Below are 26,253 nucleotides of genomic sequence, written 5' to 3' on the forward strand. Positions count from 1 at the left end.
GAGGCAGGGCTGAGACTCAGAGAAGCCAAGGGAATCACTCACGGTCACACAGCCCGTCCTAGGGCTCAAATCCAGGTAGGTTGCCTGCCCAACCAGGGCACTTCTCCCTGCCATATGGAAACCCAGCTCTTTTCTTCTGGACCTGCTTCCTACCACTTTCAGCCTGGCCCTGACTAGGGGAACTGCTGCCCTCTCTCCACTGTGCCTGGACCTGGGGAGAGAGGCGAAGCTCATCATTTCCTCACCTCTGCTTAGGGCCTTCCTGAAAGTGGTCTCTGCGTTTTCTGCATGGGCACCGGGCTAGTCCTGGGAGGAGGCACAGTCTCCACTTGAGGTCTCTTTGGAAGCAGAGCAGGCTTTGGGTCAGGAAAGGGTGCTATGGGGAAGGGGCTAAGCCTGGACCTTGTAGCTTGGGCCCCTCCCTGCTGGTCTGGCTGCAGCCCCTGAGGCTGATGGAGGCCCCTCCAGGCAGCGTGAATGCCTTTCCTCAGCGCCTATCTGGGTGCCCACCTTCATTCAGGTGTCTGCTCAAACATCACCTTCTCACCTGGCCTGTCCTCAGCATCCTGCCGAAAATAACCTGCTTCTGTCTATCTGTCTCTCCTCCCTCCTCTCATTTTATTTTCCCTTTCAGCACACGTGACACATGTTCTTTCTCCCCGCCCCTACTACACATGAAGGTCCCTGGGGTGCAGAACTTTCTCTGTCTTGCTTGCTGCTCTATTCTCAGTGTGGAGAACCTTGCCTGGCACATAATCGGCCTGCAGTTAGAGCTGTTGAATGAAGGAGGGGATGAACAAACCAGACTGGGAAGGCAGATTCAGGCTCCCCGCAGGGTAGGAAGCAGTTTCTAATGGGCATTTATCCAGCTCCGAACTTCTCTACCTGGTAGAGCAAGTGAGCTCCCCAGCACAGACTGGATTCCAGTTGTTGGAGGAATCAGGAGGGGGATTTAACATCAGAGAGTTAGCTGTTCCCTAAAAGATCCCCTGGAGGAGGGCCTGGCAACCCAGTCCAGTATTCTTACCTGGAGAATCCCATAGACAGTGGGCTACAGTCCATAGGGTCGCAAAGAGTCGGACACTACTGAAGCAACCTAGCGAGCATGCATGCAAGCTACGGGTCTAAGACTCCTGAGCAGTGAAGGGAAGGTGGGCGTGGGTGCTGGAGCAGAGGGCTGTGAAACCTGCCTGGAGAAACAGCAGCCTGCACGAGACAGGCCCATGGAGGAGTCATGGTCACCAGAGCAGGCAGTGAGCCAAACCCAGTTTAGATAGCCTGTGTGGCCCCAGGCTACTGTGCATCGGGGGAAGGAGGGCAGAGGAGCAGAGACCCAGCTCTGTCCTTAGGAGATTGTAGCGGGGCCTGGGAGGCAGGATTCACCCCCAAATGCCTGGAATCAGATGGGCAGTGTGGGCTCCTGTGTTGCATCAAAGTTCAGGTTCAGCTCTGAGTCAGCAAGATACTGACGTCTCTGTTGGGGAGGGGAGGGGTGGCCGGAGCCCTCTTCCTGGAAGAGGGGCCATTGGGAAGGAGAGGGAGGAGCCAAGGCCAACAGAGCAAAATCATGTCCTAATTCTGGAAGGCTTGGTGGGCCTGGCTACAGAATTTGGAAGGACAGCTTTTAGGATCTCAAGCTCTGACCCTTCTGAGCATCACTCAGGCTGTTCTGTCCATCAGGAACATGCTTCCTTCCAGCCCACCCAACTCGTCCTTTCAGACCAAATTCAGTTTCTTGTGGTGTACATCAGGGCAATCTGTGTTCCCTTTGTAACCTTCAGATTCTAGCTTATTTACCGCCTCCTCCTAAACTGCTTCATCCTCCTAAACTGTAGACTCTTCTGTCACAGGGCCCCAAACAGTGCTGGCACTTAGTAGATGTTCAGTGAATTTGTGTTAAAACAATAAATAGATAAATGTCCTTTTCCGAAGCTTGTTGAATGAATGCCTTAGCTGGGTAAGGCAGTGGCTCAGGCACCTGTGGGGTATTGAAAGGACAGGGACCCTCAAAAGTTCAGGGAGGGGGTCTGACTCCCACCCAGGAGTAGGGTCCTGAGAACCGCTCTCTGCCTCTTCTGTATCTTGCTGTACTCCCACCCACAGCTGGGGACCAGGAAGGGGAGAGGAGCCCCCATTCCTGCCTTCCTCACCCACACCCCACACTCTGGGAGGAACAGGAGGCAGGCAGGGCTCTTGCCTACCCACGGGTCTGGTTCGAGTTTAAAGGACTAATTTAAATGCCTTGTGGGGGTGAGTTATCTCCTTGTGAAATCAAGTTGGAGAAACAAAAAGGTTTTACCCGCGAGGGACACATGTTCCTCCAGGAGAAGGAACGGACGGGCTCCCTCCCCTGCCTCCACCCCTGGCCCAGCCCCAGCAGTCTCCCTGGGTTGCCGGAATGCCTGACTTGTAAGTAGGGGCCCAGTAGATGTGCTGGGCAAAGGTGTGAGCGATTTGGGGCAGGCACGGAAGGCAGGTATGTGGGTGCAGTCAGGTGCCGGCCCTCCAGGCCACGCTCTTCCCCGGCTCGGACCGCCAGTGGAGCCGGGCCTCCACCTCTGGGAGGGGGGCTTGCGAGGACCCTGGGTATGTTCCCATCACTGGCGCCCACAGGGTCCAGCGAGGGGCAGGCTGAGGCTGGGGGATGGTCTCCAGGGAACCTGAACAAAGGGGAGGGGATTGGGCAGGACCCCTGAGAGCGGGAGGGGACAGGAGCCCAGCTGGGAGAGTCCAGCCGGGTGTGCTGAGCCCGCCCGCTGCCCGCCCACCCTTTCATCTCTGCAGCTTCTTCCTCCCTGGTCCTTCCTTGAGTGTGTGTCTGTGGGTCCATCTGGGTGGGTGGGAGGAGGGGAAGGAAGGGGGGAGGTCTCTCTGGGCAGCTTGGATTGGATAAAACTTCCTTGAAAATGGTGCTTTGAGGCAAAGCCTACCCGTGGCCAGTCACAAAGAGACAGACAGGTGCTCTAGCAAGAGCCCAGGGACCCCCGGGGGGCACCGACCCCGCAGGATAATAGTCTCTTGCAGGACCACACGAGACTGGGCGGGAAGGGACAGGAGGGGACAGGAGAAGCCCTTCCCTCCTCTTGCAGCCCTCACTCCCAAACGGGCTTTTCCCAGAGAGCTAAAAGCAAGAAAGTAACCTTTAGGATTAAAGAGAAACGTTTCTTTGTTTGGGTTTTCTTTTCTTTCTTCTTTTTTTTTCCCCCCTAAGCCTCTTTTCACATCTGTAGTGGCTTTTTCCCTCTTCTTTGGGGTCAGAGGAGAAGGGCTTGAGGATGTCCACCCAGGCAGCAGGGAACCAGACCTCCTCCGGGGCCACTGACAGCGAGGATTCCTATGACAGCTGGTACATCGACGAGCCCCAGGGTGGCCAGGAGCTCCAGCCCGAGGGGTGAGTTGGACTCTATCTGGCTCTTCTTGGCCAGCATGTGGGGTGTGGCAGAGGTTACTGATACTGGGGGGCGGGTGGGGAGACCCTGAGCAAGGGTTGCTAAGAGGGACTCTGTTGCTTATTCGCTGTGTGGACCCTCGGCAAGTCACAGCCTCTCTGGGTTTCAGCTCCTCCCCTGTTCTGCGAGAACAGCCCTCGCGCTGGTGTTAAGATACTTGAGGTGGGGGACCTTGGCCAGGCTAGGTGCCTAACTATCACCTGTGTGGTGTGTTTATTTTTTGACTGTTATTTGGGAGGGGATGGTGGTGCCATGCTACATGGCTGGCGGGATATTAGTTCCCTGGCTAGGGACTGAATCCGGGCTCTGGCAATGAAAGCACTGAGTCCTAACCACTGGACCACCAGGGAACTCCCTGCGGTGTGTTTCAAAAACAGACTCCTGGGACCCCTCTTGCAAACTCAGATCCAACTGGGCTGGGTGACTCTGGCTTATAGCCAAGACGGAGAGTGCTGGGTGAGTGGCTGGGGGAAGTCGGGCCTGCCTTCAAGGGGTTACTGGTCTCTGAGGTGAACATCCTGGGGCGCTGTTAATGAGCATCAGTTTCTCAGAGCAGGCCCGGGTCAGGGGGAGGCCTGGGGGAACAGGCTGCCCTGTTGGAGCAGGCTGGTCTGAGGCTCCGTGAAGATAGGAGATCCAGTTCTCTTCAGCAGGAGTGCTCGGGCCAGGTCAGGGGAGGGAGCGGCCTCTGCCCAGATCCCTCTATCTTTGTTTAGTCTGGGCACTCTGGCAGAGGAGCTGGGCCTCCCTGTGCCCCCATGCTGCCAAGGACGTCCGGCCTGCGTGGGCCCCGGAGCCCAGTTTTCCCATTGTTGTTCCTGGCCTCGGCCCCATCCCCCACCTCCCTGCTCTGTCTGAGGGTTTGGGGAACTGAAAAGGTGAGGTAGGCCGGGGGTAGGGGGTGGGAGGTGTCAGCCAGATGTGTGCACATCTGTTCTCCATCAGCAACCAAAACTGGAGAAGGGAAAATGCTCTGGTGCCTTCCCAGGGGCTGGGCTGCGGCCTGGCTAGGCCTGGGTCACCCGGCAGGGAGGGAGGCTCCACCCCAGCCTGGGGGAAGGAGTGTTGTTTAGAGGACTTGGGGTTCTGACCACCTGGGAAGCAGTCCTGCGGTCAGCACAAGGTACCTGCCTCCCTTGCCTGAAAGCCTAGGGCTCCCCAGGTTCCTGCTCTGTGTGTGTGTGTGTGTGTGTGTATGTGTGTTTGTGTGTGTGAGCTGAGAGAAGCAGAAGAATGGAGAGAGGCCCAGGAGCCCCAGGAGGACACAGACTTTCACCCGTTAAGGCGTTAGTTGGAAGCTGTGTCCTTAGCCACCTCAGGGCCCAGGCATTGGCTGGGGCCAGGTGCCTGCAGCCAGCTCCATGGCTCTGGTATTTAGACATGGCCTTAGAATAAAATTGGAAGCGTGGCAGGGACTGGATGACGAGCAGCACTACCTCTGAGGTAGGTGACATCTCGTATTTGTAGCTCCCTTCTCCCACTGCAGGTGAGAATGAAGAACTTTGTTTGACTCTATGTACTTGGCCCAACCAAGTTGAGCTTATTGCTGGAGGTGGGGAGTAGGAAGCTGGGAGCCCAGGGGAATCCCAAGGAGGCGAATTTGGACTCACTTCTTCCCATGTGAGTCAGACACCCCGGTGAGGTGGTGCCCCAAAACTTGGAGGCGCTCTGGACAGGGTTTCCCCTTGTGCTCTGGACAGGGTTTCCCCCTGTGCCTCACTGGGCTGGAGTCGGGGCCGTGAGCACTGGTGACAGTGTTCGGGACGGACTCAACCTCCTGGTCACACTGACCCACGTGCCCCCTTGGCACCAGGGCCTGGCTGGAGAGGTTAGGGGGTGCGGGTGCATCTGATGGGGATCGGATGCCCTGGCTGGGTTCTTCTCTGGACATAGGACTGGTCTATAGAAGCCAGGCTGGCTCCTTCCTCCCCCCAAAGGCTCCTCCGGCCAGGTTATGGGCGCTACTTGCCTGTGCTCATGTGTCATCCACCCATCATCAATATTGAGCTCCCCAGCCAGAGCCTGGGGACACAAATACATCTGTGGCAGCTGTCCAGGATGTCAGTCACCTCCCCACCACTTCAAAGGGCTGCCTGGAAGGCGGAACTGGGAGGCTTCCTCCATGGCCTGCCCTCCTACCAAGCGAGGCCAACGCCAGGGTGATGTGCAGGTCACTCTGCTGTGGGAGGGGGACAGGGTCAGGGAGCAGGGCTCCACCTGGACCCCAGGCCTGCAGACCCCCGCCCCAGACAGTCAGCCTCTCTCACCCCCAGAGCTGTGCTCTACCGTCTGCTCTGGGTGGGGCCCTCTGCAGCTTCTCACTCAGACCCAAACTCTAGAAACAGTTTTCTGGCTTCTCCTTTGTCCCACTGTCCTCACCACATGGCAGCCTGGCCTCTGTCCCCAAGTGCCTATCACCACCTCTGAATTGCCCAGTACCAGGCCTCTGCTTCCTTGGACTCCATTTGACTCTGGTCCTCACTCTTTATCTTGGAATAAGGCCCAGGACCCTTCAGCCATCCCAGAAACGCCCCTTCCCTCCGCTCCTCCACATTAAGTCATGCCAATTCTTCCTCCTAAATACCTCTGAGACTGTTTATGCTGTGCCATTTGAAAATGCTGATACTCAGCTGTCTTTGATGTAAAGAAATGGCAGTTTCATATGGTTCAACTTAGTAGCTTCCACATACTCCTTATCTTTCACATCCTGTTCACTTGCGGCTACTGGAGTCACACTACCTCAGCTTGAATCCTGGCTCTGGTGCTTTACTAGCTGTGTGATTTGGGCAAGACCCCTAGCCTCTCTGAGCCTCGTTTTCCTCATTTACACGAGGAGGATCCTAATAGCATCCACCTCCTAGGTAATAACTGAGTTAGCACGTGGAACAGCAGTACTCAATGCTTACTTAGTAAGTACTAGGCTGATATTTTGTTTTTAATGTTTATTTATTTGGCTGCATTGGGTCTTAGCCGCTGCACACAGGCCCCAGAGCACTCGGGCTCAGCTGTTGCAGTGTGTGGGCTTGGTTGCCCCACACAGCGTGTGGAATCTTAGTTCTCTGACCAGGGGTTGAACCCACGTCCCCTGTGTTGGGAGGTGGATTCCTAACCACTGAACCACCGGGGAAGTCCTTCAAATCTAGCCACAGAAATCTCCTAGAATCTGGAACACTGTCCTGCTTAAACACTCTCAGTGCCTCCCAGGCCTGCTGTAACCGGCCCTCAGCCTGCCCTCTGGGCTCCAATCAAGCTGAAAGCCTTGTGCGGCCCCAGCTCCACTCACTGCTGCCCGCCACTGCACTTTCTCCCGTTCTGTCCTCCACATGGAGCTCCCTTGGCCCTGGTTTGCCTGAAGAGATGCTAACCATCTCCCAAACTCAAATACCGCCCGCCCTGAGCCTTGCCCCAAATGTCTCCCCCTCTTCATCCTCATCTGCTTGTGCTCCCTCAAGGACCAGGCTCCCACCCGCCCCCCCGTGGTGTTCTTTGTGCCTGTGCCATCTTGTCTGCCCCGCGGCACGAAACATGGGTCCACAAGCCATCAGCCAAACGCTTGCTCAGCCAAATTTCTGTTGCCCAGACCTCAAACATTTGAGGGTCCATGAGTCTCAGCCAAATGGAGCTAAATAAAGGGTAGATGGAGGCAGGTGCCAGGTGGTACAGAAAGGCCGGTGATTCCCCCAGACAGGGCCCTGGAGGGGTCCCAGGTGCCTTCTGGTCTAGGATGAATGGGAAAGGATCAGGCTGCCCAGGGGCAGTTTGCTGAGCCCCTGCTCTGGCTGGGCCGGGGGGTGGGGGCATGATTGAGTCACTTTGTCAAGTGATGAGATGCCAGCAGAGATGGCCAGGAGTGGTAGCTCTGGACTCTTGGGGCTGGTCAGGGGGCCTGCCTCACCCAAACCCCACCCCACATACTCCAGTAAGGTGCCTCAGAGTTGTAAGTGGGGTGTGTGAGGCCTGAGCGCAGATAGAAGGAACCTGATCCCCTGTGGCACCTACTCTACCACGAGCACTATTCTGCTTTGGAAAGAGGCTGGAGCTGCCTGGGCCAAGAAGTTGCACAAAAAAGGCTTGTTCTGTACCCTGCCACCCAAAAGACAAGCCCACGCAACTGGGTTCTTTCCTGCTGCTCACTCTCCGGGATTTCCAAGCTCAGGAAGCCTGGGTCAGGAAGCAGAGTCCTCAGGTTCACCCCTGAGATTCGTCTTGTCCACACAGGGGAAGAAGCCCAGCAGGGTGGGTAAGCCCTCTACCCCTATCCCTGGGCAGGCCCAGCTGCAGCAGGAGCTTCCTCTGATGCCTCGTCCGCCAGAACTTGGTGGCCCCGTCCACACTGGTGACCTCCTACTGTCGCCCCCAGGCTCTGGCTGGGCAAACCCAGAGGTCTAGCCCTCCCCCAGGAACCCAATCCTATCTGCTCTTCTAGGTTCAGGTCCAATCCTGAGCTCAGGGCTTCCACCTGATCCCTTTCTCTGACACATGCCTCAGCCCTTAGCAAAAGTAAAACAAGTAGAGACATAAATCCTGGAAGACCAAGGTCGATCATTCCAGTCACAGACAGACCAAACTCAGATACCAGTGAGTGAAAGGCAGATCACAGAACCAAGTGCTTGATTGCTGGATCCAGGTGGTATGCTCAGCCGCAGTTTGGAGAAGAGGCCTTTGACACCTGGAGCAGTCCAGGGGGCTTCCTGGAGGAGGGAGGAATGAAGTGAGCCTGGATGGAGAGAAAGGCTGAGTCGACCCATTCTGTTTCTCCCATGTCTTCCCCCGGGAGTCCTCTGTCTCCTTCAGCCCTGTAACCTGAAGCCTTGGTATGGGACCCGCATCCCGTAGGGTGATGGGGCCCAGAACAGCTCTGAGAAGATGGAACTGTGTTTGCGCGATCAGAGGGGTCAAGGGAGGTGATGAGTAGAGCCCCAGCATAGGGAGCCTGGAACCCCAGACCTGGCCATACACCTGGGGTTTCCCTACCTCGGCCTGACCAGCCTTCACTTGCTCTGCAGGCTGGTCCCCTCCTGCCAGCCCAACGTGCCACCCAGCCTCTACCACACCTGCCTGGCCGTGCTGTCGGTGAGTCCCAACTGACCTTCTGCCAGCCTGAACAGAAGGATGTAGGCTGGGGTGGTGAAGAGAGACGTTGGAGCCTCAACGTGGGTGGGGGGCAGGGTGGTACTGGGAGTTCTCCCAGGGCAGGGACCCAAACCAGGACGCAGACAGAGTCTAACCTCTCAAACTTCTGTCACCTAGTTGCCAGTCCCCGGCATGCCGCCCAAGTGTGCATGGGGGTTAGGGGGCTCCCAGGGCCAAGGGCTCTGACTCAGCCCCTGGGGAAGGCCTAGGCACCCTAGCCCCGCCTCTGTGCTCTTCTTTCAGATCCTCGTGTTGTTTCTGCTGGCCATGCTGGTGAGGCGCCGCCAGCTCTGGCCCCGCTGTGGGCATGGCAGGCCCGGGCTGCCCAGGTTGGTGCCTTGGCCCAGGCTCCCCTCTCTGGGGGGCCCAGCTGACAGGGCCACTCTGGAAGGGTGGTGACTTGTTAGGTAGCTGGGCCTCAGTGACACCCAGAACCCTCTCAGTCTGGAGGCTCTCCCATCTGCCTCCCACCAAGATCTCCAGGTTTGCTTGGGACCCCCAGAGAGAAGGGGAGGGACCCGCTCAGGGGCACCTACTCCTGTTCCAGACCCCAGGGAGACCAAGCCCAAGAGGGCCCAGCTCCAGGACACACCCCCTCAGGCAACCCATAGTCTGGACAGGCCATGATCACTCCACGCCATCTTCACCCTCTTCCCTGAGGGTGTTTCCTACTGACACAGGTTTATGAGGGACTGACCTCCAGCCCCTCTGGCTGAAATTTCTCCCCCTGCCTCCTTCAGCCTTGCAACCCCAGAGCCTGGGGTGGGGATGACCCTGAGGAGTTGGGACTGGGCAGGCATGTGTGGGAGAGACTGAAGAATCGGGGGAGGTGGTAGGTGGAGCCCCAGTGTAGACAGCCTTGCACTCAGAACTGCACGCTGAGGTGGGGCCTGCCATGCTGGTTTTGATGGGAATGAGCCAGGGGTTTCTGCTGTACTGGCTGGCCAGGAAAAAGAGCTTGCCCTGCCTAGGGGAGGGCCCGGGGGAGAATGAAGCAGGATAGAGCCCTCTGAGCATGGAGGCAAGCTGGAGCACCAAAGCAGAGGGTCTCAGAGGCTTGCTCTGAGCTCAGAGGGGCAATGCCTGGGATAACCGTGCCCGCTGTCTGCCCTCTGCCCTGGGGCCACTCCCAGGCCAGGGCGGCGGCCGTTGCATAAGGATGTTGTGACTCTCCAGCTCTCTGAAGGTCTGCCAGCCCAGACAGACCGATTAGTGTGGAGGCGGCCGTTTCCTGAAGCTTCCAGAGTGGGCGGGGCGGGGGATGGGGAGCAGCGCTTAGACTTGTTCCTTCTGCGTCTGTGTGTAGGGGGGAGGGGGGCGTGTTCCTGAGTCACTTGCCATAGGGCCTGGGTCTGAATCCGTAGGAGGCACTCCACAGATATTTGTGGAATGAATACATGAAGGGGCCTCAGTTTCCCCATCTGGAAAGGGGAAGGATTCCACCTCCCCCGTGTTTGGAACACAGGATGGTAACGGAGGTACAGGGCCTGAGTGACTCCCTCTTGTCCTGCCCCTGCTCTATACCAGCCCTGTGGATTTCTTGACTGGGGACAGGCCCCGGACCGTGCCTGCCGCTGTCTTCATGGTCCTGTTCAGCTCCCTGTGCCTGCTGCTCCCCACCGAGGACCCGCTGCCTTTCCTGAGCCTCGCCTCACCACCCGGCCGAGGTACCCAGATGGCTCATGCCCCGGGATGGATGGACGGCAGGGGGCGGGTAGGAATCCAGAGCACTGGGGCTCCTGATCCAGTCATGAGCCATTGGCCAGAAGACACTGTCCCATCACCCTCGCCAACCTTCCCACCACAGTGCCTGGAATCTTGTCGCTCTGTCCTTGGGTCAATGCTGCCGTCTCGGCTCCTGTACAAACTCTGCTCCCCTGGGTGAGGGGTCAAAGGCTGAGTCCCCCAGACCCCAGACAGCCTAGTCCCGCGTGAACATGAAGGAGCATCCGGAGGGGAACAGGGAGGGGTCCTGGAGAGTTGATCTGGGCTTAAGGACGTGGCGGTAGAAAGCACAGCCACCATCCAGAGGAGCCACCGCCCTCCAATGTGGCCTCTTTAGGTCATCTGATCCTCACAACGACTCCCCAAAGTGCAGATATTAGCTCCATTCTACAGTGGTGGAGGCCAAGGGTCAGAGATGGGAACACTAATAAAATCGTAGCTGAATTTATTTAGTACTAGCTCAGGCATGGTGCTATGCACCCTACATATACCTTCTCCTTTGATCTTTGCTAATGTGCTCTCTTATTTCCATTTTACAGATGGGGAAGCTGAGACTTCAAGAGGTAACTTGCCCAAGATCACGGAGGTGATACTAGTCAAGAGCCTGGCATGAATGCAGGGCTCTTGCCTGTTGAATCAGCCAAGGGGCTGGGAAGATAGAGACAGGAGAGAAGTGGGGATGGGCGGGACCCAGGCCCCACCTAGGCCCCACCTCCGCTCCTCCATCATGTATCTCTCTGCCTGTCTTGCCTTCCAGGGCCTTGGAAGATACTGGCTCTGCTGTATTACCCTGCCCTCTACTATCCGCTGGCTGCCTGTGCCACCGTCAGGCATGGAGCCGCCCACCTGCTCGGCAGCCTGCTGTCCTGGGCTCATCTGGGGGTCCAGGTCTGGCAAAGGGCAGAGTGTCCTGAGTCACCCAAGGTAACCACGGACTCAGGACAGCCTGGGACAGTGAGGCATGGGGGAGCCGCGTCAGCCGGCGAGGCTCCTTTCGTCTCTGTCTACATGCTTCCCTGCTGCCTTCTACTGGGCACGGGATTCATGCCTTTAGCCACGTGCTCATTCCAAGCTCGACCCTTCTGTGGGAGAGACAGCCGGGCCTGCCCTCAGGACCTTCCTGTCTGGGAGGGGGAAGGGAGGGAAGGGGCAGAGAAGGAAGGAGAGGAACCCTGAAATCTCCCCATTATTAATTGCCAAGACTTCCCTTGGCCAGGCTGGAGAGGGAGTGAAGAGAGCTGCAGAATGCAAGCACTGAGTTGGGGGATGGTCTCAGAGGGCTAAAAAGAGAATTCCAGAACCTCAGACCCTGGTTCACTGGGCTTGGTTAGGGTGTGAAGCTGCCTGGTCCAGAGCCCAAAGGGTGCGGGTGTAGCCTACACAGACAGACAACCCGGGTTTGAATCCAGCTTTATCCCTTCCTTCCTTAGTTCGTTCTGCAAACACATTTGAGTATATTCTCTGTCCCAGGGGCATTTCTAGGCCCCGAGTAGAGCTGTGAATAAGACCGATGAAGTCCCTGGCATCCCAAGAGCTGCCTTTTCCGGAAGGGGACACACAGTCAGACAAGCAAATATATGCGATGATGCCAAGTGGTGCCAGGTTCTTTGAGAACACCTTATCACCTTTCTGAGGTTCAGGTTCCCCCACCCACCCCACCCCGCTCCCACAATGGAGCTAATAACACGAATCCCTCAGGGTAGAGTTGAAGCTTAGGTGGTTCCCGTGAGAGTAAGGACTTGGTTGGTCTTTTTTCACCAGCCAGGACCTGGCACATACTAAGCTCTCAGTAAAAACATATGGCATTAACAAATAAATGAATCCATGTTCAACCCCAGGAGGGCCTCAGCCCCGGGAGGCAGGGTATGTTCTTCGCAGTCGCTCAGCTTGCAAACTGTAATAGAAAGAAACAAAAACAGGCCAGTGTCAAAGCCCCAGGAACATAGGGACGTAGAAGGTGGCTGTCTCCTGTTTCAGGTCCCATGGCAGTCCCCTGGGATGGGTAGGAGGGGCTCACAAAACATCCTCCCTTTGGCTCCTGAAAGGGCCCGCGGCGTCTAGGGGCCTGGGGAGGGGCAAGCACCTCTGTGGGGCCAGAGAAGGAGAAGTAGCAGTCGGTGCCAAGTGGCCTAGGCTGTAGGATAGTGATAGAAGCAGAAGCCTTCCCACGCACCCTCGATCACCGTCAGGGGCCCCTGTGAGCTGGGAGGGGAAATGATTTGATTGGGGAAATGAGGCAGAAGGTAGATGTGTCTTGGTGTTTGCCCGTCCCTCCAGATCTACAAGTACTACTCCCTGTTGGCCTCGCTGCCTCTCCTTCTGGGCCTCGGATTCCTGAGCCTTTGGTACCCAGTGCAGCTGGTGAGAAGCTTCGGTCACGGGGCAGCCACGGGTTCCAAGGTAAAGGCGCAGGGCTGGGGTGGGCTTGTACGCAGCACTCAAGACACCTTGGACTCACCCAGGTCTTTTGGTCTCCTACATGTGGTCACGCTTGGTGTAGGGCCTAGAACATAACAGGTGCTCAGAAAACATTTGCTGAGTCGCTGAGGAACTTGTGAGTCCTCCTTCCCCAAGCAAAGGCCAAGCCAGGCCCTCGGCTGGCACCCAGGATGCCTGGGACACCGAGCTGTTTGCGGAGTGGGGACTCATCAAAGGAGAAGTGGGCTGGAAGACAGGGAACTTGTAGCTCTATTTTTGGAACATGGAGGATCCAGCTGGAGAAATGAGACAGGCCAGGGCCTTGGGCCTAATAGAAGTTCTGCAGATGCTGACATGATTCAGGGAGCACCCAGGGCAGAATTGCATTATGAATCAACCCTAGGTTGGATAACTTTGGATAAAGGCGGGGCTGGAAGAACTAAGTCATGCTTGGAGGGCTTCCTGGAGGAAGTAGATATTGCAGGGGCTGAAGGACAGGGAAGATTTGGAGTAGGGAGAGAAAAAGAAAGGCATTGCAGGCATACCAAAGAGTATGAGTTGCAGAGATGGGGTGCATCTGTTTCATTCTTGCATGATTTGCAGCATCGGGCAGGTCTTAGCACATGAGTTACTGTTCAGTCATTCAGTCGTGTCTGACTCTTTATGACCCCATGGGCTGCAGTTCGCCAGGCTTCCCTGTCCTTCACCATTTCCCAGAGTTTGCTCAAACTCGTGTCCATTGACACAGTGATGCCATCCAACCGTCCCATCCTCTGTCACCTCCTTCTCCTCCTGCCTTCAAACTTTCCCAGCATCATGGTAGAGATGGTAGACATGGTAGAGAATTAGCAAATACTTCTGAAGTTTTGGGTAGGTGGGTGTGTGGATGAATATGTCATGGCAAGGGAGAATTCTTACAAGATACGGCAATCATATTCATTCTCCAAGCACCTATCCTATGCCAGGCCCTGGGCTGGGACTGTAGACTCAGCTGGGTGACCTGTGTTGGACTTCCAGGGCTCCCAGCGTGCTGGGGGCAATGGATATAGAGATATACTTACAGTGCAGTGTGAGAATTGCAGTCCCAGAGCATGGGTGGAGGAAGGGTCAAGTTTTTTCCTGGTGAGAGAAGGGGAGGAGGGAAAGTACCCCACAGAGATGCAAAAGGCTGGTTGCTCTGCAGATGGGGAGGTTGAAGGAAAGGCTTGAAGGGTGGCATCCAGGACAGACAGCGGGTGGGTGGTGGTGCCAGTTCCTGGCGACATACAGAGCCCTAGATGAGAGCAGGTGTGCGGGGGACGATGTACAGCTGTGCGTGTGTGGTGCCGAGGGGTCTGGTGGGCAGCTGGACCCTGGGCCTGGAGCTCAAAAGGGGCTGGGACTGAAACCGGAGAAGGAGTGAGGTCCCCACAGAGGGGAGAAGAGGCAGGTGGGCTCAGCGGCTCCAGGGTGGCCCCAGATCCCCACTGGCCCACTTGACTGCAGGTTTCATGCTCACAGGCTAGCAGTAGGGTCCTCAGTACTTGTCACTACTGTCCTCCAGACGCTCAGAGGAGGGGAGCGGCTCCCCAGGATACGCCAGGCACGACTCTGCCTTGCTCAGGCCCTTCCCTCCTCGCCTGGGGATCTTCTCAGCCTCTCCTTCCATTGCACGCCTTTCCTCTTGGGAAGTCTTAGGAGAAATAAAATCCTCTTTGGCCCTTAGTCAAAGAGTTTTAATCCTCAAAGGACACAGTCATTCTTTGAGCTGATCCACACCTGCCCTGGATCCCAGGGTTCCCATGGCAATGGGTGACTTGGCCTATATTTTCCAAATGGTCAGGGGCCAGGGGCTCACCGCATCTTACTGTGGGCCTCTGCCACTTGGCAGGCAGCTTAAGGCCTGGAATGTGGCTTAGACAAATCAGGTCACCCTTGTGATCTCCCCGGAGTAGCAGAGGCCTGGGGCATCTGACCCAAAACGGCCCAGCCTGTCTCCTGGTCAGGGATAAACTCCTGGGACATAGTCTCCCTTTACCCCCGTCTCAGCTAGCAAAGGCCAGAGAGCCAGGAGGAAAGCAGTGATGTGAAGAGGCTGAGTAAAGCCGGGGAGGGTTGGAAATAGCCCTTAGGAAAAACTTGCCAGCACTGAGAGTTCTTAGCTAGGAGACGGATTAGTCTTTCATTTAAGGAGGAGGGGAGGGCAGCTATGGGGGGCCCTTATCCCCACAAGGTGCCCTTTCTTTGTACTCTACCACAGCCAAGAGGTTTGTATGGAGCACCTACTGGGTGCCCACCGTGGTACCCTGAGCGAGGGCCCCAGGGATGGCTCAAGACAGGTCCCATCTTCTTGTCCTTCTGTCCCCACAGGGGCTGCAGAGCAGCTACTCTGAAGAATATCTGAGGACCCTCCTTTGCCAGAAGAAGCTGAAAAGCAGGTGAGGTGCCAGGCACATCCTTTGGGCTGGGGGACAGGCCTGGGCAGGCAGGTTTGTTTGGGAGGTTGGCACTGGGCCCCATGGTGGGGCAGAGTTGAAGAATCAACCGGACCCTGGGGCCCAAGCTCAGGGCAGGAGCCTCTCCTGAGAGCTGCCCCCCGCCTGGGTCTTTCCTCAGCTCCCACACCTGCAAGCGTGGCTTCGCATCCCAGGCCTGGATGTACTTCAGACACTCCGTCTACATTCCACAACGAGGTATGGGGTGGGGAGCTGAGGTCAGGAGTGACAGGTGACCTCACCCTTCCTTCGCACAGAGCAGCTGCTGTAGAAAGCCAGCTCCTACCTTTAGTATCATTGTCATCAGGAGCAACAACCCCAGCTTGGGACAAGGGGAAGCCCCTGACTGGCCTTGGTGGTCCAGGATCCTGTGAGCCCTGGTCCTATTCCTGGGTCCTTTGGGTGGGAGGGGGCTCCGGGGCTTGGGTGGTGCTGGGGTTCACCATGCCCATCCTTTTGGGGACTGCAGGATTCCGGCTCCCCCTGAAGCTGGTGCTCTCAGTCACCCTGACAGGGACGGCCATCTACCAGGTATGTCCTGCCTCTGTCATGCGATTTGCCTCTGGACCCCTGCTCCCAACCTCCAGCCCTGAGATGACTTAGGCTCCCCCGCTCAAGTCTCCAAGAGCCCCACCCACAATCCTATCCTCTTGCTTCTGGCCATCTTGGGAATGCTGGCCTACCCAGAAGGGAGGGGATGCTGACCCTTGTTGGGCTTACACAGGGTCAGAGCATGAGTTTTGGAGTCATGTAAACAAAGATTTAAATCCTCGCTCCTTTATTTACCTCAAGTTATGTTGGACAAGTTACTCAACATCCCTGAACCCACTAGTTCGGCTGTGAAATGGAAGAAATAGAAATACTTCCTTTCAGTTGGGAAGATTTAGTGAAATAATGTATGTTTGATAAATCCCCACCACCACCACCACCCCTCCCCCTAAAAGAGACAAAAAAATGGAAAATCCTGGGAGGTAGGTATGAGTCTTCTCCCTTTCACAGATGGAGGAAATTGGGGCTGAGAGATGAATTTGACTTGGCCGTGTTCCTACAGCCAATATCTCAGGGTAGCCAAATCGAATCCGGGTCTGGCTAGCTTCAATGCCTGTGCTCATTTATGGGACACTGCTTTCTCCAACATGGAAAAATTGGAAATTTCATACTAAATTTAGATAAACGATTCAGAGATGCACACGTGCGCTTGTGTTGCTTGAAAGCGTGTCTGGGGTCGATGAGGCTAAAGTATCTGTAACATGCTGATTAGAGGCTTGAGGATGCTGCTCTAAGAGATGGATAAGAACACTGTGATGAGTGATGGGCACTGGCTGCAGCCCATGGGCTGCTGGAGTTTATCTCCTGAAGTCTCAGAAAACACTTCTCCTGGGATGGGAGTGCCTGGTGTGAGCACAGCCAGGCCCTGCCGCCCTGATTTCGGGGTTCTTCCAGGTGGCCCTGCTGCTGCTAGTGGGCGTGGTACCCACCATCCAGAAGGTGAGGGCAGGGATCACCACGGACGTCTCCTACCTGCTGGCCGGCTTTGGGATCGTGCTCTCAGAGGACAGGCAGGAGGTGGTGGAGCTGGTGAAGCACCACCTGTGGGCTCTAGAAGGTGAGGCCTCCCAGGACCCCACAAGGCGCTGCAGTGGGGACCCAAGCTGGGATGCCTGAGCTCTGTCCCAGGAGCCACAGACACGTGGGGTGCCTTGGGTGTCCCCTCTGTGAGTCTCAGCTGCCTCATCCACAAATTGGGAGGCTGGAGCTTCCAGTTCCGAGTCTCTGAGACCTGAAGGGGTCATCTCACTGACCCCCTGTCAGCTTGTGTGGGATCTCTCACCCCCACCAGCACCCCTACCCCCAGCAACTCTGCCCTGCTCCGCAGGGGTGGAGGTGGAGGAGGGCATGGTGTGTGTGAGCTGAGGGGACAGCCGTGGGCTCTGAGGGAAGCAGGAAAAGGGGCAGTGTGGCGGGATGGCGGGCCAGGATTCTGAGCTAATCCTATGGCAGGTGGGTGGGGTCAGGAAGGGCGAATGCTCTCTCTTCCCAATCCCTGTCCTCAAGGTACCTCCTTTCTCCTTCATTCCCTTGACAATGAGCTCCTGGGCTCCAAAACTATACCAGCTGCCCCCCACCCAATTCTGTGGTCTGATGCCTCCTCTAGCCCTTAGCCCTGTTACCCACCTGCCTCATCTCCACAGCCCTATGCTGGAGACGGAGACACATCCTCACTTAACACGAGGGGAAGAACTAGTCTGAGGTTATACAGCCAGGCCAAGATAGAGCCAAGAGAAGAGCAAAGTCTCCTAACACCCAGGCTGGGACGATCCACCACCTTAAGACAGGGCCTGGTGGTCAGAGGTCATGTGGCCCACACTCTCTTCTGGCTAGGGAGTCCCTGGCTGGCACAGGCACCCTGGCTCTTGAGGAGTAACATGTGATGGTTGGAGCTTAGGCTGCCATTATTGCAGGTGGAGGTATGACTTCTCTGCCGCTCTTCCTTACCAAGACCATCAGGGAGGGAGTAGGGGTGGGCAGAGGTGTGTGCAGTGACTGCTTCCTTCTCTGACCACCACTTTCCTGAGTGAATCTGCTCCCCTACCAGAATCTGTCCTGGAACTGTGGCTGAAGCCCACAGGTGACAAGCTTTGGAGGGGCTGAAAATGACATCTCCAAGATTTTCCAAGTTGGTTGCAATCTGAGCCACAGGCAGGAGCAGACATGACCCTTATCAGTCCATATCCAAGCTCAGACCTTGCTCACAGCAGCCCTGTTGGGTCAGCATCATTGATCTCCTCTCACAGAGCAGGAAATCAAGAGGCAGACATGTCTAGGACTGGGGATTTGGTTTCTACTCAACACACTTGACACTTATAATCACGTGCTGCAGTTTCCAAGCCCAAATGCTCCCACTCTGAATCTCCCTGGAAGCGGGGGTTAAGTAGATCAGTGTTTACCTTCCCAGCTCACAGACAAGGCAAACTGAGGCCCAAGAGGTTTAGGGATATGCCTGGCCCAAGAGGTTTAGGGATATGCCCTAAGCACAAGGCAAGCCAGGGGTGGTACTGAGATAAGATCTGGGGCCCTTCGGTCTGTTCTCAGCCTAAGAAGCTAATGTCTTCTGAGCTTTGAGAGCCTGTTTTAGGGCTACCCACCCAACACCTGGACCATAAGCCTGGCATCTTTCACAGAAAGCTCGCACTCTGAGTCAGGCCAGCTAGATTAGAATTTGTGCTCCATCACTTACCAGCTGTGTGCCCTGAGCAAGCCGTTTATGCCTTTGGATCTCAATCTCCCTACCTGTAAGATGGGTGTTGAAGCTCTAAGGGCATCTTTGTCCTCAAGACTCCTGATCGGGTGTGGGAGACAGACTGACCCACAAAACCTGGGCCCGGAAGGGGGAAGGTGCAGAGTTCCAGAGGAAGCGAAGAGCAGGAAGATTTTATGAGTACCAAGATTAGGAGGGAACCAAGTGAGGGAGAGAGGAGCAAGAGATAGACACCTGGAGACCAAAGGCCAGGCTGGGGGTCAGGGTCAGATAACTCTTCCCCTTAGTTAAGCTATTCGCTCACCTTGGCAGGCTCCGCAGGCAAACTCCTTGCCTCCTGGCAGAGACAGTCCAGAGTGTATCTTTGCTGGCACCGTGTTGGCTCTAGGAGGGCAGGGCTCTAGACGGAGCGGAGCAGAGCTGTGCATGCCCAGGGCTTTCTTCTAGCCTTATGTTCAGTAAAGGGCCCCCCTCTGCCTCCTTGCATGACTGAACCAGGGGCAGGCACAGTGGCCCCAGGTTTCTGTAGTGGTCATCCTCACTCTTGTCTGTGCCTGAGAATCACCTGGTAACTTTTAAGAAATCCCAAGGCTCTAGTCAGACTTCAGAAACCTAGAGGGCAGGGTCCAGCCTCTGTGATTGGACAAGCCTTCTCCATGATTCAAATACAAGACTGAGTTTGAGAACCACTTGTAGCAGTCGCTGTACGCATGCTGGTTGGCCTGATGGATTTCAATCAACTGTTGATTCAAAGAAATCATTAAGGCTCTGACTTTGGGAAAAAAAACAAACCCAGTTCAGTGGTTCTCAACCCTGAGTACACGTTGGAATTACTGGGGTTGCTTTCCCAAAGGCTAAGGTCTGGGTCCTATGCCCAGAAATTCTGACTTAATTGCTCTGGGGTGCAGCTTGGGCTATGGGAATTTTAAAAACTTTTAATTTTTTTAGCTGCGTGGGGTCTTAGTTGCAGTATTCAGGATCTTTCCTTGTGGCACATGGGCTTAGTTGCCCTGCAGCATGTGGGATCCTAGTTCCCCAACCAGGAATCAAACCCGTGTTTCCTGCATTGCAAGGCAGATTCTCAACCACTGGGCCACTGGAAGTCCCTGGGCCATGGGAACTGAAAAGCTCTAGGTGATCCTAATATGCTGTCAGTGATAAGACCCACAGTGCCTGTGGCTGCAAGGACCCAGTGCTTGCCTCTCCCGCGTGTGTTTACTCCCCTCCTGAGTCTCTGATGGGAACCAGGAACACTTCCCTCAGATGACTACTGAGATCAGGGTGCAGACCTCCCAGGCTTATCCTAGATCAAAAGATTGTACAACCTGCTCCATAACTTCCAAGCAGTGTGGCTGGTGGGTCAAGCCCACCAGCTCTGAGTCTCAGCTTCTTTGTGCGTCCCACGTCTCCCTGGGCCTCTCCCGTGGGGTGGTTCTGAGGGTACTGAGTGAGACTGGCTGTGGATATAGGGTGGAAGGGTTGCAGCCCTGCTGTGCTTAAAGACCAGGCTTGTTCACAACACACCATGCATTTTCTCCCAGTTGCTGCTGATACAAGGAACTCCTGGCCAGGGTGGATGGGGAGTTGAGGAGATGGGTAGCAGTGGTTATGTCCCTCATTCTGATGGACTCAGGTCACACTGATGGGTGCTCGTATCTTCTGTGCTCTGAACCAAGGCCACCGAGGCAGGCCTTGATGGGATTTTAGGGTTCACAATATGCTGGGAGATGGGCAGCCCAGCGATGTGCCTGGTATGGACAAGCTGAGGCTGGGTGATGGAATGGTCTCCTGATGCCTCACAGCTAGGAGGTCATAGAGCTGGAGGCAGACACCAGGCAGACCCCCATGGAGTCCCTCACTGGGCACCACGCAGCAGTGGAAGCAGCAAGACCAGGGTGAGGGCCAGGTCTGCAACCTCAGAGCTGGCCTCTCCCATCCTGGCCATCAGATGTCACCTGGCTGTATGGGCCAACAGAAATTGTCGACTTACACTGGATCTGAGAACAGGAAAAGAGACAAGAAGCCTCCGCTCAGTGTGGCTGTGGGGTGGGGGTAACTCCCACCCAGCCGTCCCTCGACAGCCCTTCGGAGATTCCCAGGAGACCCAGCCCAGGCCCTGACCTCCCACTTTGCTCTTTCCGGCCTTCCAGTTTGCTACATCTCGGCCTTGGTGCTGTCTTGCTTGCTGACCTTCCTCATGCTGGTCCACTCGTTGGTGACACACAGGTCAGTGGCAGGCTCTGACGCCCCCTGATACAGATGTGGGGGCGAGGTCGGGCCTGCAGGACCCCTGACCCAGGAGGGGAAAATCTTGGGACTAGAAGGAGGAGAATGCCTGCAGGACCGAGCTGTCCCTGAGGCCAGCTGCCCTTCGGGGCGGAGAAGGTGGGGTGTCCCTGTCTGGGTGGAGGAATGTCCCTGAGTAATGCAGGGCACGGCTGATGAAGGGCTGAAGTGTGGAGTTTGTCCTCTGAGGAGGGGTTACCTGGGAGAGCTGGCATCCTACGGGGAGACGAGGGAGGCAGGGTGCCATGGGCGGGAGGAGCTGCGTGAGCAAGAGCAAGTGTGAGTGTGGGTGAGGGGGTGGGCCGGCTGGCGCCTGGGGCACTGGAGAGATTCTTGTGGATATTGAATGCCACGCCGCCTACCTCGCCCTTTCATGGTGAATGGTAAGGAGCACTGAAGAAGTGTGAGCAGAGAAGGAGAGAAGGTTCTGGTTGGGAGTAGGGTGGGTGGGAAGGGGATGGCCAGGGACTTAGCAGGGAGCTGGTCCCCGTGCTTTGCATTGAACAGGCCTCAGGGTTCCTGCTCCAGGATCTTTTCTTACTGGGTTGGTGCTACTTGTTGTTGTTGTTCAGTTAATAAGTCGTGTCTAACTCTTTGCAACCCCGGGGACTGCAGCACGCAAGGCTTTCCTGTCCTTCATCAACTCCCAGAGTTTCCTCAAACTCATACCCATTGAGTCAATGATGCCTTCCAACCATCTCGTCCTCTGTCACCTCCTTCTCCTCCAGCCTTCAATCTTTCCCAGCATCAGAGTCTTTCCTAATGAGTTGGTTCTTCCTGTCAGGTGGCTAAGGCTCTCAAGCCTCTGCCTACCTGGAACCTGGCCTCCTGCCCTGGTGGCTGAGCTGCAAGTCATTTTCCATCCCTACTGTTGTGTCTCATTTTCCTGACTTGGCTCGGGTTGAGTCTTCTGTTTTAATTTGTCTCCCTTGTTCCCTGCCCCACCCCCTACCAGCTTACTCTTATTCATCCTTTAAGACTCAACTCAGGCATCACCTCCTCTGGGAAGCCCTCCCTGACCTCCCAGGATGGATTAGTAGGCTCCACTGGGCTCCCACAGCCCTGGGCTTCCAGAGGCCGGCCCAGAGCTGGGAATAAGGAAGCATGTGCACTCCCTGAGGTCCCTGCCTTCCTCTTTCCCACCCTAGGACCAACCTGCGAGCTCTGCACCGAGGGGGCGCCCTGGACATAGGCCCCCTGACCCAGAGCCCCCGCCCCTCCCGCCAGGCCATATTCTGCTGGATGAGCTTCACCGCCTACCAGACTGCTTTTACCTGCCTTGGTGAGCCCCCCTTGCCCGATCCACCTGACCTCAGCACTGACCTCCATCCAACCCCAGACGCTGGCCGGGTAGGGGAGGGAGTGCGCGGCAGGTCTTGGCTGCCCCTGCGGGCCTGCCTGTGCTGGAGCTGGCTCTGGGGTAAAAGCAAAAGGAAGGAGCCACCTTGCTTCCCCTGCCCTCAGGGAGTCCACGCAGGTGGGATGAGAGGGAGGGGATAGGTGCGGGAGCCCTTGGTAAAAGAATATCCATCACTAGGTTGGCTCCTGGGTGCTTCCAGGTGTTAGCACAGAGGGTGACCCAGGGCTGGAAAGTTGAAGGAGGCACATTCCTGCTTTTGTAAGGGAGGGCTATGTCATGATGGGCTCTCAGTAGGTAATGAGATCCCTGTCACTGGGAGTATTCAAGCATGACTGATATTGTCCAGTCGCTAAGTCACATCTGACTCTCTGCAACCCCGTGGACTGTATCATGCCAGGCTTCCCCATCCTCCACTAGCATGGTTATGTGGCCATTATTGGGGGCTGCAAAGGGGGTCCTACTCTGAGAGAACTGGACTAGATGGACTTCAAGGACCCTTCCATGCTCCAAGTTTCTGATTCTTCCCTTGGGCACTGCAGTGAGCAAAGTCCTCTCAAATGTGAGCGGGCTGAAGCCAGCAAGGACCTGATTTCCCTTCCTGCTGCTTCTTTCAGTTCTCACCTCTCTGGGTAAGGTGGGAAAAGATGATAAAGGGGTAGAGGGACTATTAGCACTAAAAGTCATAATTCCTTGAATTGGTAAACTTTAAGCCTCTGAAGCCCTTTTGTACACATCCTAGGTCAACAATTAGCCCATCATTTCAATAGACAGCTTTCAGGTGCCTACCATGGGCCAGGCTCTGGCCAGTAGGAATGTAAACATTAATTTCAAATACTGTCTTGTCCTCAAGGATGCAGGAGCAATTGGGGGGAAAATAACACTTGCAAACCACTTTGTGGTTTTCCAAGAGTGGCCACAGATTTTGTCTCACTGCTGCCTCAGCATGGCCCTCCTGGGTAGGGGCCGCTCTCCCCTTTTTACAGAGGAAGAAACCAGGGCTCAGAGAGGTTAAGTAACTTGCTCAAGGTGGCACAGCTAAACAGCAGCAGAGCAGGGATCTGAAACCGGGTCTACTCGATGCCAAAGCTTTGAGTGCCTGGGAATGGAGGGGGTGGGCTGATGCCTGCACCCCTCCTCCCGCTGCTGGCAGGACTCCTGGTACAGCAGATCCTCTTCTTCCTGGGGACCTTGACCCTGGCCTTCCTGGTGTTCATGCCCATGCTTCACGGCAGGAACCTCCTGCTCCTCCATTACCTGAAGTCCTCGTGGTGAGTGAGGAAGGGGCTGAGGGTTCTGAGACCCCTTCCCCAAGGGCCACTAACAGTGACACCCTCCCCATCCCCTCACCTCCCACAGGCCCTTCTGGCTGACCTTGGCCCTGGCTGTGACCCTGCAGAACGCAGCGGCCCACTGGGCCTTCCTGGACACTCACCATGGACGCCTGGGGCTGACCAACCGGTGAGCTGGCTTCTGGGGTTGTGGCTCCCTCAGGCCCTCGGCCGCCTCTTCCCTGTCTTCCTTTCTGTCCCCTTCTCCCTCCACTGCCGTCTTTCCCCTTTCTCTAACAGGGAACCCCAGTGGATGGTAGAAAGAGCTCGCCTTATCCACAGAGAGAGGCAGCCGTGGCCCAGCTTAGTTCAAAAATGCCTCTGTTTACCTGTCACAGGGCCAGAAATACCCCCTCGAGTTTCCCTGTCTTGGGGATCAGCCCTGCTCTGCCCTTTGCAGGAAGGAGGTTAATAGCCATGTCATTTCTCTGCTAGGCTGTGGGAGAACCTGGCCCCAGGAGAGGCTTAGTGTTGTGGACAAGGGACCCAGAGGAGGGAGGTGGGAGACACCAGGATCATAGAAAGATCCAGGTGGACCTGGAGTGAAGCCCCAAATCTTCCACTGACCAGCTAGACAGCCTTAGCTAAGTCACCCCATCTGTCTGGGCCTCCCAGACTGGGGGAATGGGTGAGCTGGGTTAAGAGAGCAGACATAAGGCACAGGGCGGGTGCACAGAGGTGTGCTCAGTAAAAACACGGCAGCTGTGGTCATCTCAGTCTGACACTGACCCGAGGAAGGGCCTCTGTGTGGGGACCTGCCTCAGCCCTCCTCTCCTGGCCCACAGAAGAGCACTCTATGCAGCCACCTTCCTTCTCTTCCCCGTCAACATGCTGGTGGGCACCATGGTGGCCGCCTGGAGAGTGCTCCTCTCCGCCCTCTACAATGCCGTCCACCTTGGCCGGATGGACCTCAGCCTGCTGCCGCTTAGAGCTGCCACTCTTGACCCCGGTAAGGTCACTGGGCAGGAGCTGAAGGTGGGGGACGCTCAGGCTGGCCAAGCAGGGAGGGAGGCTCTGCCCTGACCTAGTCTCCTTGGAGGATGTCCGTAACCCTGACCCGTGGGTATGTGCAGGGGGCCACGCGCTCGCATGCAGGGTGTGCAGGACACTCCCCAGGTCTGTATTACGGGCCGTCTGGGCCCTCCCCGACTAGCGCTGCACCCCCACACAGGCTACCACACATACTGCAACTTCTTGAGGATGGAGGCCAGCCAGTCACACCCAGCTGCGACAGCCTTCTGTGCCCTGCTTCTGCGGACTCAGAGGCCCAAGCCCTGTGCGACCCCCCAGGATGGCCTCAGACTGGGGGAGGAAGAGGAAGGTGCGCCCTTCCACTGGGGATGGGGGGAAGTGGAACCCACCTGGCTTCTCCCAGGAGAAAGGCACGCCCCCCTCTCCAACGCAGGCAAGGGAGAGAGAGCCAGGAAAATGCTCACTTCCTCTCTGGGCTGCCTGTGGGAGAGAAGAAGTGAGAATTTTCCTGGTCCATCTCAGGGTAACTTTTTCCTTGATACTAACATATACACACCGTCTGTCACGTGTGTGCACACACTTAGTTCTCACTTGGGGAATGAGACCGCTGTCTTGCCAAGGGGTTCTGTCACCCCTACCACCCAGGCCACCCCTGCTCTCCTAAGCAGTCTGTCTTCCCCTGCCCTGCAGCCTGGGTGTAGTAGGGAGGGGAGCACTGAGCTGGCTCCAGTCCCTTGTCCCAGCCCTGCCTCCACAGAGCTCCTCCTCTCCCTCTCCTATCGGCCATCCAGAGGATGAGCATCTGACCTTGAACAAACCCCTTCTGCAGCCCCACACTTCTCCCGGCTTCCCACCCTGTGAATAGCACCCGGAGCCCCTGTCTCGTCAACCTCCCCCACTCTACATGTGCGATTTTCAGATTCTGCCCCCATCTTGGTGCTGGGGTGGCGGAGGGAGGGCGGGGTTTGGCTGGGTGTTTGTTGAGTGACCCACAGAAGGCCTCTTCTCAGGGATTCAGCTGCTACAGACCAAGGACCTGGTGGCCAAGGGAGCGGGGCCCAGGGCCCGCCAAGGCAGGGCTCGCTGGGGTCTGGCGTACACGCTGCTGCACAACCCAGCTCTGCAGGCCTTCCGGAAGACAGCCCTGCCAGGTGCCCGGCCCAACGGTGCCCAGCCCTGAGGCTGGGGGAAGGCCACACTGCTGTGTCCTTGCCTCCCAGCCTGTCCCTCCCGGCTCTCCCAGCATCATCACCATGGCCATGGCAGCCCTCTGCTTGGCCCCAGCTCTGCCTGCAGGTCCCGGGGATTTAGCGGGACCAGCCGGGGGTTGCTCTGGTTGGATTGAAGTCTGTCAGCACTATGAGCCTCGAGCCTCGGGAAGGCTCTGGTCTGCCCCTCTTGACCTTGGGAAGCCAGTGAGGGCTCTGGAGAAGGCGAGTGGTGGTTTTGCCTCTTGGCCCAGGAAGCAGGTCCAGGCCCCTCCTGATGCCCAGCCCTGCCACCAGCCTCCAGGCTTCCCTGAAGTCTTCTCCTGACCGGGGTTGGCGATTCAGGCCAGGACAGCCTAGCTTTCCAGCTTGGCCCCCTCAGCTTCAGATGGACCTCGCCACCATGACGAGATGCAGTGCCTCCTGTCTCTTGCAGCTTTGCCCGTCTCCATCTGGGGGCCCTCATGGCTTGCAAGGCAGCCCAGGAGGAAGCCATGGGCTCCTACCCCACAACAAAGTCATGGCTCAACCAGACCCCACACCGAGCTGGCCACACTTGAGAACCTGATATTTTTGTAGTTGGTATGCCCTTAGAGATTATGAAAGAGGTTAGTGTGCTCTCTGTAATAAACTTGTGCTTG

At 56.6% G+C, this 26,253-nt stretch overlaps 1 protein-coding gene across 8 annotated transcripts; it reads left to right on the forward strand.

The window, feature by feature from the left end:
* Positions 1-54: 54 nt before the first annotated feature.
* STRA6 (signaling receptor and transporter of retinol STRA6) lies at positions 55-26,253 on the forward strand. Of its 8 annotated transcripts, none has more exons than XM_070358625.1 (19): positions 55-75; positions 3,259-3,391; positions 8,456-8,522; positions 8,826-8,911; positions 10,110-10,249; positions 10,847-10,870; positions 11,065-11,231; positions 12,585-12,707; positions 15,075-15,142; positions 15,321-15,397; positions 15,669-15,730; positions 16,643-16,805; positions 20,609-20,684; positions 21,893-22,026; positions 23,255-23,372; positions 23,461-23,562; positions 24,218-24,381; positions 24,604-24,753; positions 25,415-26,253. In XM_070358625.1, the coding sequence occupies exons 2-19, from the start codon at positions 3,276-3,278 to the stop codon at positions 25,582-25,584; spliced, it is 2,007 nt and encodes a 668-aa protein (XP_070214726.1). In that variant the 5' UTR covers positions 55-75; positions 3,259-3,275; the 3' UTR covers positions 25,585-26,253. The 8 variants fall into 8 exon arrangements, with proteins under 8 accessions (XP_070214726.1, XP_070214725.1, XP_070214727.1 ...); XM_070358624.1 differs by lacking the exon at positions 55-75 and adding an exon at positions 2,391-2,409; XM_070358626.1 differs by lacking the exon at positions 55-75 and adding an exon at positions 2,792-2,810.

Source organism: Bos mutus, chromosome 21 (genome assembly GCF_027580195.1).
Source record: "Bos mutus isolate GX-2022 chromosome 21, NWIPB_WYAK_1.1, whole genome shotgun sequence".
NCBI classification, from domain to species: Eukaryota; Metazoa; Chordata; class Mammalia; order Artiodactyla; family Bovidae; genus Bos; species Bos mutus.

Excerpts from the sequence above, each read along its gene's own strand:
- STRA6 (XM_070358625.1), top strand. The coding sequence starts at position 3,276 with ATGTCCACCCAGGCAGCAGGGAACCAGACCTCCTCCGGGGCCACTGAC. Across the intron at positions 23,563-24,217 it reads CGCCTGGGGCTGACCAACCG|AAGAGCACTCTATGCAGCCA; the intron begins GTGAGCTGGCTT and ends CCTGGCCCACAG. Across the intron at positions 24,382-24,603 it reads AGCTGCCACTCTTGACCCCG|GCTACCACACATACTGCAAC; the intron begins GTAAGGTCACTG and ends ACCCCCACACAG.